The following is an 18,419-nucleotide window of genomic DNA, read 5'->3' on the forward strand; positions in this document are numbered from 1 at the left end:
CAAAAACAAACCACCTGAAGCCAACAAGGTCAATTTTCTCTCCACCATAACCCTCAGGGTGGATATCTGGCTCTAACAATTGTTCCCCAACCTTATTAATAAATTTGCTCTTCCACAACTTTTCCTCAATTATAGTGTAGGGTGACCCCGAGTCCGCTATAATATCAATTTTCACACCTCCAATAGTTATACTGCAAACCGGTTTGTTGGTACATGCGATGTCATTAATGTTTAACCTCAAATTGCTCCTAAAACTGTTATTCAACTCAGCGCTCACAATCATGTCACCCGGATCGGGGCTTGGTTCATCCGCATTCTCGCCATCCGTAACACATCTTACTTTATAATTCCTTCTTTTACACACTTTTGCAAAATGACCTAACAACCCACACCTAGTGCATTTCTGCTTAATGGCCGGACAATTTTTACTATGGGCCAAGTGGTCCAAACTCCCACACCTATAGCATTTAGCACGCTCTCTAAAGGCAGGTCTATCTTTAAATTTATGTTGACTCCTGTTAAAATCATTTGTATGAGGCACACTTGTCTTGCTCACCAACGCAACATTTTGGGAATTCTTTTTTAAAGCTACAGCACATCGGCCTGAAATTTCCGCTTTCCTCACAAAAGCTAATATATCATCTAGTGGGGCATCGCCATAAACCCATAATCTATCCTGGATTGCAGAGTTGGCGGTATGCATAACGACCTGATCTCTAATTGGATCGTCGTGCAAAATTCCAAATTTACAATCAAGAGCCAACCTTTTCAGGTCAGAAACGTAGTTATCAATGGTTTCCGAACTCGACTGTTTTCTCTGGAAAAACTGGTACCTGGTAACTCCAATACATACTTTGGGTTTAAAATAATTGTCTAGCTGTAACAATGCGATTTCAAACACATTAAAATCCCCAGCCATAATGTTACAAGTTAATTGGTGAAAAGTCTTGATTCCCATAGCACCCAGAGCATGCAAAAGTAGTCTTTTCTTTTGTTCTGCTGACATTTTCTTTGCTTCATCCACGGCCTCAATGTAATTAACAAAATACACTTTCCACTCAGACAACTTGAGAGAAGGCTCATTTCCTGTGGCCCAAAATGGTTGAGGAGAAGAAATGCTAAAATTAGCGTTATTTGGCTGAGAAGAACTTGCTCCCTCTGTAGGCATGATGGGACGTGAGAAAGGACTTGAAAAATAAATACCCCGAAGGAAAGTCACAGTCAAGAACAGACTCCGGAACCAAACAAAAAATATTCTTTAAAATACCTTCGTACAATGTACACGCTGCGCTGAAAGTAATCCCCTTTTTTGAGATAATGTTGAAAAACGCTGCAATCTGCTTCCGATCGGCGATTGATTCTGTTGCTTTCCCGGCTCCGATCTTCGGCAACTTAGCAACCACAAACACCCAAAATGGCCGAAAGGGGAGGGACGCAGTGTGGTGACGTTGTAGAATGCGTAGCTGGTAATCCGTAGCTGACGAGCGATGCGTCCGTGTGATGACGCTCTCACAAACTCACAGCCAATCAGAGCAGAAGAACAAAGAGGGCATCAGCACTCTGCCGGAGATCCGAGAACGCGCCTGCTTCCAAAGTTCCCGGCTCCTTTGAACGATGCGATCTCTCAACGGCAGAGGTATTTATTTACGATACATACTGTGAACAGCACAAAAGTCCCTTGTAAGACTACCGCTGCTCGTAGCTCGTAGGAACACGAAGATAACTGATCACTCCACACAGCTTTACCACAGATTCATTTTTCCTTAATACTGCTCCAAGTATGAGAAATCTCCCAAAAATGATCCAAAATGCGAAATCCACCTTCACGCGTGGGCTCGATGCTCCTCAGCACCTCAGTCGCCAATTGAAGTAAGGACGCTACAGCATTTGCAAGTAATTCCTTTATTGCTGAGGAGCAACAATAGATACATCCTTCTCCTTCAACCACGAATACCGGTCTCCCTAGTGGAACCCGATATCCACTCCAACCCCAAACAATTCCAACCCACGAGGATGCACAGCAACTAATAGCCACGCGATGCGCAGCCATTCGTTACCTAGCAACACAACACCCTGCCTACTGTGCCACAGAACTCAAGTTATACCTCACTGATGAGACCTAAATAACCAAACCCAGTTTGGGGTTGGAGGTAAGGGGCCTCATCTTGCAGTTTAGGACGGATTGTTCAAATGAGGAGCAGGATCTATATACTGATTTGCATAGGGTGGGTCTTTGTCAGGTGTGGCATGTTGGTGAAAAATGATGGATTGGAATGCAGCCCAGAGCAATTGCCAATAACTGATATTAGTAAGATTACGTCAAGCATTCCATTCCACTCAACACCTTGTGTTGCAGTTTAGACCACCTATTGGCTGCTTCAAAGAGTTTCAACAGAAAGAGAGAAGACAAACGGAGTGAGGGAAGGACGGAGGCAGCTTAGAAGGAGAGAAAAGAGTGTACGAGTTAAGAGGAGAGATGATATAATGTCATGATATACAGTGTTATGGCACAAAGCCAGCCTTTGGTCAAAGCAGACATTTTATATGGCACAAGTGGGAGTCATTTGTGACAGTAGCTCATGTGCTCGGCAGGTTCCGTGTCGGAAGCTAAAGAACTTATATCCTACAAACTTCATTAATTACCAAGTGATGCAGAAAGCTACTGAAATAAGTACAAGTAACAGTATACGAGGAATATGTTCCATCTTGTATACAGTATGTAAATGAACATTTATATTATGTTGTAACGCTTTAAAAAATATATATAATTGCCGCACAAAAGGCCATTCCTACTGAGAGGCTAAACACTGAATGGGCATGGACACCGAACTCCGGAGTGGGTTTTGTGCACATTAGTGGGCAGAGGAAAGAATTTACACTACTGTGACACATTTCAAGCTTCCATTAAAATAAAATAGCTTATTCTGTGTGGCAAGGCTCCATTAAAATCATATTCCCATTGCTTAATTTATCAATGAATAGGTGCAGCGACTCTAAGATTTGTTTGGAAGCCTGCAGCCAGCATATCGAAGATCGAGGTGCCAAATACCAAGGCTGCATTGTCTTGATTCCACCTCATGCCTCTTTAATCCACCACCAGCAGTCCCTACCTATATATCTCAAACTTGCAAGTTTGAGATATCCATTTCTGCTTTCTCCTTGGTCACTGTTTTTCTGGCTTTCTCTCGCTCTTTCTTTTCCTCTTTTGTGTTTTTCTCTCTCTTGCTCTGTATCAATGTCTGTTGAGGGAAAAGAGTGTCAGTCCTCACAAATAAGTGCCAGGGGCCCCACCTACAGCCACCTGCTCAAATTAAGCACTGTATATTTCCATGCCTGACCTGTGTCAAAGCAAAACCCCATTTTATTCCCAGGTGCAACAGGCAACATCCCCTTATAGGATACCCAGATCTTTACTTGAAAATGGCTCGTGGCAGGCCAGTGAGAGGGTCACCGTACCTCCTTTACTGTTGCATGACAGTCACTTACAAGTCAGTCTCTTAGCACAAGTCCCATGAATGACATAGGGAGAGGAGCAAGGCCATGGAGAGGGGATCAGGCTTACTTTGCAATGGTCAACCCACCACCCTACTCTTTGTCTGGCAGTAGTGCTGAGGATAAAGGCAGAACAGTCACTGGCTTGCAATTTGGCACCCTAGAAAAATCCACCTGAAACACAGATTGACCAGTCACCTCCTTCTCTCTAGCCAGTCTGCTGTGCATGTGCATTAGAATGAAAAAAACGTTGCTGTTCATACACTGTTTACATAAAGCTGCTATTTACAGTTTTTCTTCCTGAGTGCCTTTCGGCTGGATAAGGGTATTCCTACAGGGCTCTCCAGTGCTGTTTCAAAGCCCCTTTTTTTAGGTTTCACCTGCACAGTGCTTGCACTGTGCTTGTGGAATCTATTTATTTAATATAAATCTTAAAAGTTGCTTTCATTAGTTTGCGTACTTGCCACTTACTTTTCCTCTGTTTCTCTTGGTTGTAGCATACCATTTCCTTCTTGTATTCCATGTCTTCTCACCAGTGTCCTGAGGCCAAAGTACTCATCCTTCTGCTTGGATTTCTTTGTCATTTTATTTACATGTTAGCACACCACTTTTTTTTTACCTACTTCTTGATGACTGTGCTTACGGAAGTGTTCTGTTATTTGATGCAAGTTCTTCGCATATTTGTAGGCACAGGAAGATTGAGTGATATGCTTACAGGATGTTGAGCCGATGCCGAGACTCAAACCTGGTGCCTCAGCTCTAAAGTCGACAGCTCTGGCTGCAACGCCACATCCTGTCGTCTCTCTCCCAGGCTTGCTTTCTTCAGCTGTCTGAATGGAGGGCTCTTTAAGCAAATCAAGCTGAGGAGCAGCAAGGATGTCATATGCCCTAAATACACACCATTCAACTGCATCATAGTTCGCCCATTCATTTCAGTAGTTTTGCAAATTACCAAACCACTTGCCTAACAAGTAAACATTATTTTATTTTCAATTACTCTAAGGCGTCTATTATACCTACCCCCACGACAAGACTTTTAAAATGGCTTTTACAATGGCTACAAATGGCGACTCCTTAAACTTGAAAATAACTTGGAGTTTTGGCGTCCTGTGAATTTGGGGAAATGAGTTTACAGCTTTGCCCATTTCGAAGTGCACTTTGTTCGAGCAGCATCCATCAGCGAGGGCTTTCTCTTCATGCTTCCCCCGTCGCCTTTGCTTCCTCATCATTGGTGCTTGCACTCCTCTCACCCTAACCCCTCCATGGCCTCTGCCCCCCCCTCCTTCCAAGATGCCATTCAACCCTTTTGGCAGATTTGCTTCCAGCAGTGGCAGGATCTTGCTGCGAGTGCCAAGGATGGCTGCTTTACACCTTTATTATGCTGCGCTCATTCCAAAACCACACCTTTCAAACTGTTTACCTAGTCCACCTGAGCTCTTACACAGTGCTAAAACCAAGAGATACCGCTGCAAAACCCAACAAACAGCCTGTCATTATTAAAAAAAACACAATTTGCAGCCTGCTGCAAGTAGTTTGATTTTGCTACGTTTTCTGTGGTTTGTCCTGTGAGGGAGGGGTAATTAGGCATTTATAATGAGTTAAATTCTCATGCTTGCAGTTTAGTAAAATGTACTTTGCACTTTACATGAGCACCAGTTACATTACACATTCATTTTTTGTAGTCACGGGGAGATTAAATGATTTGCCCAGGATCAAAGGATGTTGAGCCGACGCCGAGAATTTAACCATGGTCCCCAGGTCCGAAGTCTGCATCACCGACTGCTACACCACATCCTCTTCTCTTTAGTGTGTGTTCTGGGACAGAGCCAAGGGCACGGAATTCCATCCAGAAGCTCAAGTAGTACTTAGCTTCTTCACTTGTGTTGCTTGTTTGCATTTCCTAACAAGCACTCCTTAAGGGCGCATCTGAAGGCTGTCTCTCTCCTCCCTGTGTCTTGCAGCCTCCTCACGGCTCACACCTTGTTGATTCCCCCCTCGTTTTATTTATTTCTGTTTACACAGATACAGCTCCATCTTTATGGCATAATTCGCCCCCATCGAATACACTAATCTTTGTCTTTTAAATCATTTCCCTTCAGACTACAGGGATGAACATTAAGTCCTCTGTGCAGAGGCATACAAGGGAACCCGTGGCACGACTCAGCATTTATCACTGTGAGATGTCTTTCCAGGCAGAGCAAGGCACAGCCAGCAACACGTGGCCTAGTTTCACCTAATCTCGGTCCCCAGCCTCATCCACATTCACACTGTAATTATCGGGACATGTTATTTTATTTTTTCTTTGTCCTCACCCATTCACCTAATCTCCCGGCTTTACAATACCACCAGTAACAGCATAATATATTTGCCTATCTCAATATACAAGTCCTAATACTTTAAAAGAGTTTCAGTAACTTACATACTCACCAAGCTACAACTTACAACATAAAACAGCTTATTATTAATCACATAGGTGAAACCTATTTCATTTGCCAATGCTTGTTTGCTTTACCAGGGCTTGGCCCCAGCAGACATGGCTCCTTTAGAGCCCTTTCTCTAATATAGCTTTATCTAGACATTCAAGTCTACATATATATTAATTCCTATTCACAATCTAAACCCTCCTTTTTTTTTTCTAACGACTTAAACGATTATTTGTGTAACCAGTTCTGAAAATAGGAATAATGTACTTTGGGATTCCATAACTTGGGGGTCAAGGTGTGACACTGGAAAGTAGGTGAGGGTCACGAGGGGAGTAGTCATGAAAAGTGGAGTGTGACAGTCAACGATTTTTTTAAAACTCTGCCACTAAGTAATTTGCTACAAGTTCTGATGTGACAGTAAATCTTTTCTGGTTCTTAATTGGCCATAAAAGGCTACACTTAAAAATCCCTTCTAGGGTAAGGCACCTGCTGCAGAGATCATTGTGTGCCCAGTAATGTTCCTGGGATAATAATAATAGTAAGATAACTATGGTGGTTAATGCACTTCTTGAGGAGATCTCCGTTTTTGATAGTCGCAGTTCTTACTCATAAAGTAGCATAGATGGTTAATGCACTTGCTGCAAAGTACATTGTGTGACATGCAGATCATAAGATTTGGATTTTATGTAGATAGATTAGTTGGTTACTGTTTTTGACACAGAGTACCTTTTGTTACTCGCAGTTCATGAGTTGAAATGCTTGTAATATAGTACAGTCAGCCTTGGTCCAGCATCAAGGAGCTGCATGCAAACTGCAGGGAAGGGAGCCTTATTATTTGTTTCTCAATCTGCCCTTATTCTAAGGCTGCTAAAAATGGTTCCTTTGAATAATAATAACGTCTCATTAGCACAGACAACCCCACACACTTTGCTGCGTTTTAAATCCTAACTGTGTGTTTCTTCTGACACAAGTACTCTTAACATGTAATGCCTACCATTATGGTGCATATGTCACTCCTACATCTTGTAACTCTCATTGCCTTGTGTAACATTTTCTGTACATTGAGTTACCCACTTGTATGACTTATTGTCTGTATAATGTGTGTGATGTAAAGCACTCTGGCACCTTACATTGGGGTGAGTAGCTTTATAAAAGCTATTTAAATCTTCATTTGTGTGAATACTCATAAAGATAGATATATCTGACATTCTTATTTACATGCATATTTTTATCTGCAGGGGTTGAACAAGGTCAAAACCCTGCCTCCGAATACTAGTTTCTCTCTAGTACTTAAGAAATGCATAACAAGTTGTGTTCCCTCCATTACATTGGCATCTAGGGGTTAGGCTTCAGATAGCTCCTAGCCAGGATAACAGTAGAACAACGGTGGGACTGATGTTCCTTTAAGTGAAGCCTTTGTGTTGTGCTGTGCTGAGAAGTGAAAATGAGAAAGTCCCCTCACTACCTGCGGATTGCTGCTATGAACGGAAAGTAGACAAAATGTGCCCACTTCCACTACTGAACGTGTCTAAGTGTCTGCAAACTACACTGCGGCAAATTCAGCACATTTCACTGGGGCCAGCTTCCCTCATTTCCTGAACTGTGTGACACAAATTACAGGTCATCGTGTTTGCGGGCAGGACTGAGATTATGAAACTCGTGGTTTTTATACACAAGTTCCTGTCAAAATCTTCATATTTCATTTACTGGCTATTTGATTGCTGTAGATGTGACGCCTCATGTTTGGCAACAGCTTCTAATGAGGGAACTTGCATCACTCCATTTCTTTCCCAGGGTAAAGGGAAGTTGATGAAATACTGTCTGAGGGGTTTAATTGTTAACCAAGATTTTGCATGTTGTTTCCTCTGGTCCATTCTGTTTTTAAAGAGGAGGCATCTGGACTATAGACTCAGACACTGGGTGTTGTAATGTGTCTGCTATGCTCAGCTCTCTCCTGTGCTCAGTTTATGCTGGGATGATCCATTGGTTTGATGTAAAGTGATGAGACCTGTAGAATCAGACAAGAGGTACCTAAAATGTCACTGAGCGTGGAGGGTCTAAGGGTTGTGAGTGAGAGTTGGAAGTCAGCCTCCCTTTGCTCTGAAGAGGCTCAATAGGTTAATGTTCGGCTTCTGGCATTATCGTCATCATTGCTTCTTGTAAGTAGGACCGCGCCCTGCAGACCTAGTCGTGATTTTCTGTTGTCTTACGTTTGGTCAATTTTAAAGGAAGGATTGAATGTGGGGTGTTTTACCCAAGTTACCAGTCAGCACAAACTGCAAATCCTAAGCATTTAGAGTCCGTTAGACACTGATTGTTTGTGCCGATCTGAAGAATATGCCAAGCCGTTATGTTCTTATTTTCTTAATTTCTTTATTGACATCGATGAACTTATAAAGTTGTTAAAATCCACTATTCACAATCCTTTTGGCAATAAGAACATAACGGCTTGGCATATTCTTCAGATCGTCACAAACAATCAGTGTCTAACGGACTCTAAATGCTTATACAATCGATGGGTGCAAATTCCATGTTTTTCTGATTGTTCTTTTGGGATTTCCCAAATAGGGAGTGGAGAGGGGTGCACTTCCTGGTTTCCTTGCACCATCACTACTTTGCCAATTTATTCTTGCTGACAGTGGCGCTGTCATTGCCTCAACCCTCAGCTGTTCTGATTCAAATCTGTAAGTGAGTCTGACTCCTTCGATATTGCATACTGCTGCCTATAGGGCCTTTTGGTGTCCGCCAGATACTGTACAATAACACTTAAAACATACTGTGTTTTTGGTTATGGTAATGAACAGACGAAAACTCTATAGTATGGCATCAGAGACATTAGTCTACCTCCTACGTGACTGTTTTCTGAGGGCTTCTGGGATATAGTCTGGAGATTACCTATCAAAAAACAGCAAGAAATGCTTACAAGGATGGGAACTACTAGGTCACTGAAGTAATCTGCAAATTTGTCTTGCTAGGGCTTGAGACATAGGGCCGGTGCTGTTGCTATTACCCAAGATTCGAACTGATCTACTTAGGATTAAATGTGGAGTTTGCACCTTCTAGTGCACATGCTGTTTGTTGGGGAAAGTGTAAGTTTGCAACTTGTCAGTAGGTTCAAATGGTGCAAAATACTCATTGGTGTAGATTTAATGAATCCTTCCCAGAGATTCTTAAATGTAGTCCAATCTGCTACAGAGACCCTGTGTTGAGGTTATGAGATCTCTCTGTGATCTCTTTGTTTAGACTAAAGGGTAGAAAGAAAGAATATGAGATATCGGATAGAATGTGGCAGGAGGAACTTCTTTAAAAAATAAAAAAAAGAGCCAACTCGAAGGTGAGTTTAAAGGGTCATATTGGCCACAATGGTTTCTCATAAGGGAACTGTTTTGGAATTGAAAATATTGAAACGGTTGTGAAAGACAACAGGAATTTGATTGCACGGGATAATCCATGTCTATCCTATATTTTCTCTGGCTCAAGTGAAGGTTAGTGCATTTTTTTTTGTTTTGGCATAGAGATTCACATCTAGAAGATTGGTTTTAACCGGCCCAGTCAGATGGACATATACATGGGTGTTATTTACATTTTAAAAATAATTAAAGTGCACTCAGAAATGATGAGGGAAGATAAATGCTAAACCAGAGTAGAGGGGGATCCCATGGGCTCTTTAGAGAGGGTGCCCAATCGAAGATGCTACATATAGTGAAGGGAGGTTCTCGACCTTTTTAGTGACATATCAGAAGCTCTCAATATGGTAAGAGGGCAGCCCGAGGGAGTTCAATCTCGACTGTTTCAAACAACGCTCACAAGACAAGAACAATTCGTTGGCTGATGTCAACTGCAATGAGAATGATGCTCCGAATGCCTGACAGCTGACTCTATCTAGAGTCCTGAATGGAAGCCCAGCAAGAATGTGTGGTATAAGTGATTAACCTCTGAGAAGGCCTACAAACAGAATATCACTACTTCCTTTATACGCTTGGTGGTCAGTGAGTGTCCGTGCATCATCTTATGGGCTTGTCTTGGGCCTTTTTGCTTTCTAAGATGTGAGATGGTGTTTCTGAACAGAGTTGATAACTGGGGCAATAATAATAAAGAGTTCAAGTCTGGACCGTCAAACTTAGAGGTCTACGGTGGAGATGGTCTAGCATTGGTGTTTTTGTCTACAAAGGAGTTATGTAGATTCTAACTGAGAGGCGTGAAGGGAGTACATTTAGCGGAAATAGTGTTGGTTTAAAAAAGAGATTTATTAAGTCTTCTGTTGAAGAGAGACTTCCATCGCCTCCTTTACTTTCCTGCAGCACCAGCTTTGGTGCATGAAGTACTGCATCTCTTCAGCATCAGACATCTTTGGCAAGACAGCGGATCAACTCTTTTAGGTGCTGAATCATTACAGGACTGAGATGTATAGTGCGCTGTGTGTGATTTACTCATTTGATGCCATGCTATCACTTACAGCACTATTGGATGAGAAATGGAAACTAACATTTTTAAATGGGAGAAAATTTAAATGAGCGTTACGAAATCCTTATAAACATACTGTTAACTCTTCAATTTAATTTTCTCTCATTTCAAAGTGTTGCCTTTAGACACAGCAGGCATGTTGGTCCCCGTGGCTGGCAGACATGGTGACATATTTATAACTATAAAATCCAACCATTATTTTAAGTGGGAGAAATTTAAAGTACTGAAAAAAAGTTCCATGTTCAATATTGTGAAATTTTTTCTGTCCCTTAAATTTCTCCCATTTCAAAAAAAATGTTTGTGTTATTCATGTAACTGTGCCGCATATGGCAAAGGTTATGTCCTATGCCTCAAGTACATATGACTTATCTCTGTCAGCCATACACATATATCACATTCATATACACACATGTTCATACATCCCTAAATAACGCGCTCTCACTGACACACATGGCAGCCCTGTCATAGTGCCCCTAGTCAAAGTATTTTGATCAAACCATAGCATCTATGGACATAAGGCTTAAAGTCAATGAAGCTGGGCGCTGTGGTGTCTGATAATACCGCAAGTTGCTTGGCTTCCAGTACCTCGTTCTATTTTCACTGATCAGAAGAATCTCTTACTGCCAAAAAAAAGGTTGGAGACCCCTGCTATAAAGGGACCTGCAGAGCTGTTCAAAGCTACCCTCATACTGAAAACCATAAACTGCTCGTCTGTCTCGTACACTTCATGATCCAACACAGTGCCTATGCCCTGCATCCCACAACACGGTAACTGCACCCGGGTGGTAATCATGTATGACATGGAAACACTTCCCACATAGGATCACATAACAAAAATGACACCCTTCCAACCATACACCCTACACAGTGTAACAGGCTACCTTTGTAGGCAAGTGCCTAAACGTCCCACATAGCGGTAGTAAGCGCTATATAAGTGCTACAATAAACTACAATACAATCCCTAAATCTGTTTTGCAATTGCAAAAGCAAATACTCTGGAGTTACCCGAAATATAACACCGCGTTCTTATTACGTTGTCACTCTGCAGCACAGCATACCGTTCTTCACTGCTGGCGCTTTGAAAGTGCAGTCGCGCCAGCAAACAGCCAGACGCTGCAAAGACAATTTGTTTCTATCATCAGAGACACTCTCTGTTACATGCAATGAATGCGTCCTCATCCGAACCCTTGGCATTTACACGTGCAAAATGCGCTTCTCCCCGACATTGCACAATCGGCAATGCATGTGTTTGAAATATTCTCATGACTTGAATCGTGCGTTTCTGCTTCCAAGTAAGGGATAGGAACAACAGGGTGGTGAGGCAGCGCCCCCTTGTGTTCATAGATGAGAAGTAATGAATGGGACATACGGAATGCAGTGGATAGATAGTTTGCCGAAATTCAGGATTTTTTTTAAAATAAAAAGTGACAGTGGACACCTTCCATGGTTGCTTTATTATTTAGGTATGTAGTGAGGTGAGGTAAACTGTTTTGACATGATCAAATATTGCTTATAAAACAAGGCTAGCAAGACCTTGTGAAGTTTCTGGTGTAATTTTGCTTCGTAGGATGGTCTCTTACCACTGGCTAATGTTTGTGATTCTGTTGTTGAAACTACATCATCAGGTTAATATGCCTCCCTCCCCCCCCCCTCCCCGGTGGTGTGCTGTGCAAATACAGCCTATCTATCCAGCATTGCCCCTCTGCAGCCCCATGCTGGCACCTCTGGGGCACGCGCTGGATCCAAACATGGGAGCTGCTGGGGAGACAGCCAGGCCCTATTTACAGAAAGCTTAAAATGACAGTTGGAAATGACAGGAGTTGTGCCCGCCGCCTGCCAACTCTTTACAGTACAGTACCCAGCACCCAACCATTGTACAACTTCACAATAAAAAATCGTACGCAAATGGTAGGGCTTTGCGTGGTGTGGTTAGCATAAAGAGTGCACGAATACCCACAACACGTCAGTTTCAGGCCATTCACAATCTTCCCTCAGACGCTTTCCCGGGCCGGGGATTTGCTGTTGCCAAGGGGTGGAATACATCGCGTTACAGAGTGGGAATCAACTTTGTGAAGCTGAAAGGGGAAGGAATTTTTCCAAATGCAAAAATGTTATCACCAAGAAGAGAGCACATGGGTGCTATCCTGGACAGAATTCCAAGCACCGAGGAGGAGGCACATACAGACGGAAAGATGAATAGGGTGTTTTTTCATGCCCGATACCTTGCAGTTTCAGAATTCCAAAGCAATCTGTAACAAGTGGTATCATTGGGTGAGATAAATCACCCACCATAGCAACCAAATATCTTGAAGTATTTTTATATGTGGGAATTAGGGATATTTTTTGCAATCTTGCACGGTTTTATTCGGATGGTTTTAACGATGGCAGACGGTAGTCGAAGAGTGTTTTTTTTATCAAGATCAGAAGTTTCTAAAGCAGTTATTATTTCTGGGTGAGAAGAGGTGCAGTCCTCCACACCCCTCCCCGCCTTTGTTTTGCAGTGCATGCAGCTTTATGTCACGCCAGAGAATGCAGGACGATCCGTTGGCCATATTTTGACTAGACACTCAAAACGTGTGTAAAAAATTAATAGAATTGGACAACCGGGCACATTTTAAAAGCAGCAATTTAAGAGTGAGTACTTAAAGAATTAAAAACAACGAAATGTGCAAGAAATATTTGCCCACTTTTAGTTTGATTACAAAAATGTATGCTCCAAAAAGATTGACTCAAAACTTTGTGTAGCAGTAAAAATGTCACTGTGGTCAATATGAAATTCTTAAGTTTCAGCTTTTTAGGTTTTGCCTGCACAACGCTTGCGCTGTTCTTGAGAAATATATTGATTTTAATATAAACTTAAAAGGGAGTTCAATCCCGCCTCCTCTCTTTCCTGGCTTCTCATTGGTTCCTGTCCATGCTGCTTACTTTTCCTCCATTTCTGTAGCATATTTTCCTGCATTTACCAATGCTTGTTCCTCGTTTGCTTCTCTTATCAGTTTCCCATTGCCGAAATACTGTTAACATCTTCTTTGGTGGAACTATTTTTCATAAAGTTTTGCCTCTGTTCACCTTTTACTCCTGCAGCATATTTATATAACAATTTATCACGAGGGAGATTAAGTGATTTGCATGGAATCACAGGATATTGCTGCTGCTGAGACTCAAACTGGGATCCGTAGCTTTCGAGTCAGCAGCTCTGGCTACTGCACCACATCCTCTCCACTCCTGTGTTATTTGTCAGGGAGCTCTTTCTTTTTCCCGGACGATGATTGATAAAAACAGTACTTTATTCATCACATAGGCGAAACCGATGCATTACCACTGCCTGTTTCTTTCCTTTCGACCTACTTCTGTTACCAAATGAGGACCGCTGTACAAAATGTATATGGAAATTAACATGTCAAAAATGTGATGCCTGCTCTGTGAAGGGAGATGATCTGTGTACTCAATATTATTTCTATATCTACAATTCTGGGTAGACCTCTTTATGTACTTCTCAAACCGCTACTCTAACAAGCAGGTAATTTATTGTAGAGCACTGGGTATTGGAAGAAAGCAACAGGAAGGGCTCGATGATAGGATGCATTCCATTTCAAGTGCTGGAGAGATGTTGCAAGGAGCCCACTTCGAAGAGTCAAGGAAAAGTGCTACATTGGACATGATGTAGCCATGATGTTGGAAAATCCGTTTTTTTTCAAAAGCATCTATGAATTGGCGCTGAAATAAACCCTGCGCGGTGGCATGACAATATATTCATGATGTAGAACTGTTATTTACTCTGGTAGGTTTTGTGCATGACAGTGCTAGTTCTGTTGGTGACATGGTGTGAGCCAGTGTACTTAGTTCATCGTGGCAGAACAGGAACCTATGTTCTTTGTTTGGTTGCCAGCTCGGTGGGTTTTTTTTTGACTGGTTCTAGGGGGCTAGTATGTTTCTTTGGCTGGACCAGGACCCAGTTGTAAAAGAATGAGTGCCGGTGCCCAAAGCTCTGCTCAGAGGACGCAGCCTGTACAATTAAATATCGACTTACAGAATTCCGAATCTGCTAGCCTTAAATTCACCTCATATCTCTTTAATCCACTACCAGACACTTCCTGCTCCTTTATCTTACTCTTTCAGGTTCCTGCTTTCTCCCTTTGTGATGTTTTTCTCGTCTTTCTGCTTTGTGTGGTTTTCCTTCTCTTGCTCTTGGTAAAAGTCTGATGCAGTAAAATAAGTGCTGGTCCCCAGAAATGAGTTCCGGTGGCCCCCACCGGCTCAGATTCAGTGCTGGGGACAACCTGACTGCAGTAGTTTATTTTTGCGTTCACTATTGTCCTGGGTGAAGAGGTGGTAAAAGCTTGTGCCGTGGTTTAGAAGGACGCCCCTATAGCTGTTGTTGTACAGGGGGATCTGCTTGTCTGCACCTGAGTGCTTAGTCATTAGTGTGGGCATCTTTATTTGGTGCAAGTGAAGGGAAACGTGTATTGAATGATTGGCTCCTTGTGGTGCTCCTGTAGCGGAAAGGTTTTATTTAGAAATGTTTTTTTATTTAAAGAGTTTTAAATAGCTCTGACTAGACCCCGAGGTATCAGTGCACTTTACAGACTTGATCGAAGCAGTGTTAAGGAAACATAAGTTACAGAAACCACAGACGTGTTGAGCGTTGGGTCAAGTTCTGGAGAGGAGCGAGCCTACAAAAGCTAAGTGACAGAGTCCGCAGGGTTGAGGTGTCGATTGAGGAGATCTTTTAATTGTCTTTCGAAGCTCATATAGGAAGGGTTTGTCCCGAACTGGATTGAGAGGGAAAGGCCAAGTGTGTGTGAGCATTGAGTGGTTGACATCTGGGCCTAGTCACCTTTCAATATCGTGACCCAATCTAGGGGTGGCGAATTTCAGAAATAAGATACCTGGGATTGTCGTAGAAGATGTGATTGCTTATCCTGCCTTTTATTTCATTGGTGTTTAACGTGCTCATGAAATTCACTAAATTTAGTCCAACTTGAAGGAAAAGAAATTGGGTTCAGAAAGCTTAATTTCGCCTCGATCAAGCATTATTCTGTCCATTAGGGTCGTATGTACTACAGCTATGGTCCCGATTTGCATACCGAATTTTTGCAACCACTAAATCATTTTTTCAAACTAATCTACATAGTACTAGTTTGGTTCATAAAACAATGATTCAGTGGCGGTCCCGACCGATCCGCCTAATGACTCACCATGTTGTTTCAACATCAGCTGTAACAGGCCACTGCGCTGCAGCTCCACTCTCTTGGCTTTATGGCCCGTCCTTAAGTTGCTTATGGATTTCCAAGAAAAGGCTGTAATCTGTTGTTATTATAACCCGGTTCAGTGGTACCTATTATGTCTTTCTGGATGAAAGGATGAGTCATTGCCGCTTTGCTTGTGCTTACACATTGCTGATTACACGCAGATCTAATCAGTGAGCTCTTAGCTTACTGAGGAGTCTTTCTTGCTTATTTTATTTAATTACATTCCTGTAATTTAATTTGCACATGTTCAGACCGGTCTGCCTCCACCAAAGCATCTTTTAGCCAATTCATGGGCTGTAATTTGTTTGCAGACAGAGCTGGTGTTTAGATGAATGCACCAGGAGACATATATTCAAGAGTTTGGCATCACAAATCTTATATGGTGTAATGTAATTTGAACATTCTCAGATGCTATTACCTTATGTTCTATGGTAACCAGAATTACATAATCATTAGTGGTGTTTGATTTTTTTTACAGAAAGAACACTTCAGACTTCCTGACCGCGGCAGCTCGTGTCCTGGTGGATGTCATGGGGCCTGACACCGGTCTGCTGAACAGTGGGCCTGTTCCTGTCATTGCCTTGGGAGGGCTGGCAGCAGTAACTACATTCCTTCTCCTCACTCTCCTCACCCTCTTCTGTTCCAGCTGCGACAGGTAAGGCCCAGTGGAGTATGTGTGAGAGGCGTGTGGTTCCAGCTGACCTAAATGAAAGGGGGTGCAGCACAAACACCACATTCAGACACTGCAGACTGTCAGTCAAGGCCAGGCCATTACTTGTCCTATTACATTTAGCGTCATCCTCGCTTCCCACATTCTGTTTCATATACATGTGTGTTAACCTAATTGATGCAACTTTGGTGCTACTCATGGAAGGGGGAAGGCTTAGCACAAATGGCCTTACACGGGGTGGCCTTACGCTGGGTGCCCTTACGCTGGGTGCCCTTACGCTGGGTGGCCTTACGCTGGGTGGCCTTACACTGGGTGGCCTTACGCTGGGTGGCCTTAGGCTGGGTGGCCTTACGTCCCCTCCATGTTAAACTCTGCAATCCTGCCTGGAGGTGTGATGAGGACTCTTCTGGCCATGGGGCACAGACCTGGAGCAGGACTGTATCCAAGAGCTGATGACTCGCATGCCTGACATATCCCAAGAGTAGACGACAACTTACAGTGACCGACTGAAGGGATTCACTCGCCCCGGCCCCATGAAAGGGCGTGAGAGTGAAGGGTGGCTCTTCGGATTTCTTTGCTTTAGAGGCACATGCAGAGGCTCTAGCTGAGAGGGAAATGAATGTCTGTCTCTGATTCCTGTGTACACGTAGTCCCTAGCCCCGAGGTCCCACAAACTGTTCTCATATGCACAATCTCTGTGACATGGCTCTTTTGATTATATTTAGAGTGGAGAAGGTGTGCGTTAGCAGGTCTAGATGTCCCGCCCTCCTTCCCCCCCCCCATCAGTAAGTGGTCCTCAACATCTGCCGAGCGACCCTGAGGGTTTTAGTGATATAAGCGTCAGTGCTTAATTTGAGCTGGTGGTGTTATTTAATAAGCAGAACAACAGTTGTTTATTAGTTCAATATATATTAAAAACAACTAATCCCTGCTCCCAAGCCATTCTTTCAGCTGTGGGGCCCTCGAACAGTCTACATTGTCACACTTGTGGCAGTGTGCGGTTATTAGTTGTGTTGTTACTGTAATTGGCAGCGCTACAAGAGGCAATGGGTGGTGCAGCTGCAGTGGCCTCCTGACGAGGGCAGTGGCACTTATTCTTTTACAAATTAAGCGCTGATCTGCGCCATACCTGACAGAAGTATCCAGAGAGTAGAAACATAGCTCATGTCTAGACTTCCTCATCATTAATCTTACTTTAGAAAGAAAACCTGTCTACGCATTCATACCAACTCACACGGTCCACCGTGTGACACACGATATCGGCTCCCACCACACGCTCGCCTAGTGAGGAGCCGATATCACACGGCGGCAGGGAAAACAAACTGAAAACCACTGTAAATGGTTTTCCAGCTGATTTATTCCGAGGCTTTGGACTGTCAACGTCCATTAAGGGCCGTGAAAACCCCCCAGGACACCGGCACCAGGACTCCAGCACCAGCCTCAGCAAGCATTTTTGTTTGGGGTGGGGGAGACGGGGGGCTAGGGAGCGGGGTTCAAAGTGCATCTAGGTACTTCTCGGCATAAGGCCCGCCTCTTCCAGACCCGGCCCCACTCCTCACACTGTGAGATAGTTCTTCAAGTTGGCAGGTATGTCTACATATGTGCTCATGCCCCCTGGCTTAAGGGAGAGGACTTTTTTCATCCTTGTAGCCAAGGGGTATCTCAAGCCCCTGCGACACGGGGTGGGGTGGGAGGGGCAACCTTCGGGGGGGGGGGGGGTCCTATTCAGCTCAAGGCCAAGTAATATCTGTGAAATATGTGGGACTCGGATCAGGGCTGGACTGGCCGTAGCGGGCACCGGGCGTTTCCCCTGTGTGCAGGCCGGTTTCGGACCCCCAGGGGGGAGTTTTTGTTACCAGGGGCCTGTTTTATTGCCTCCCTGTAACAAAAGTAGCTGCAGTGTTTTCCATGAGGGCCTAATCCCCGTGCCCGGCAGCGATTGGGCTCAATTGTCAGGGTCGGTTTGCGTTCTCAGTCTAGCCCTGACTCAGAGACCTGCAGTGGGCCCATCATTTTTCAGTTACGCCACTGCTTGTTGTGATGATAAAGGACACGTTTTTCGGATCGAAACCAAACTCTTGTATGTTCTGCACGAGGAGATGTGTGTTTTGCGTTTTG

At 43.5% G+C, this 18,419-nt stretch overlaps 1 protein-coding gene across 3 annotated transcripts in view; it reads left to right on the forward strand.

Annotated features, from left to right (window-relative positions):
• The window catches only part of PAG1 (phosphoprotein membrane anchor with glycosphingolipid microdomains 1), a 602,401-nt gene that overhangs the window by 455,233 nt on the left and 128,749 nt on the right, over nucleotides 1-18,419 (forward strand). For all 3 annotated transcript variants that reach the window (XM_085605365.1, XM_085605366.1, XM_085605367.1), the window contains one exon: nucleotides 16,110-16,286. In XM_085605365.1, coding sequence (XP_085461491.1) covers nucleotides 16,162-16,286 — 125 coding nt within the window. In that variant the 5' untranslated portion in view covers nucleotides 16,110-16,161. The remainder of the gene's footprint in view (nucleotides 1-16,109; nucleotides 16,287-18,419) is intronic.

The sequence above is a fragment of the Triturus cristatus genome, chromosome 5_1 (assembly GCF_964204655.1).
Source record: "Triturus cristatus chromosome 5_1, aTriCri1.1, whole genome shotgun sequence".
NCBI classification, from domain to species: Eukaryota; Metazoa; Chordata; class Amphibia; order Caudata; family Salamandridae; genus Triturus; species Triturus cristatus.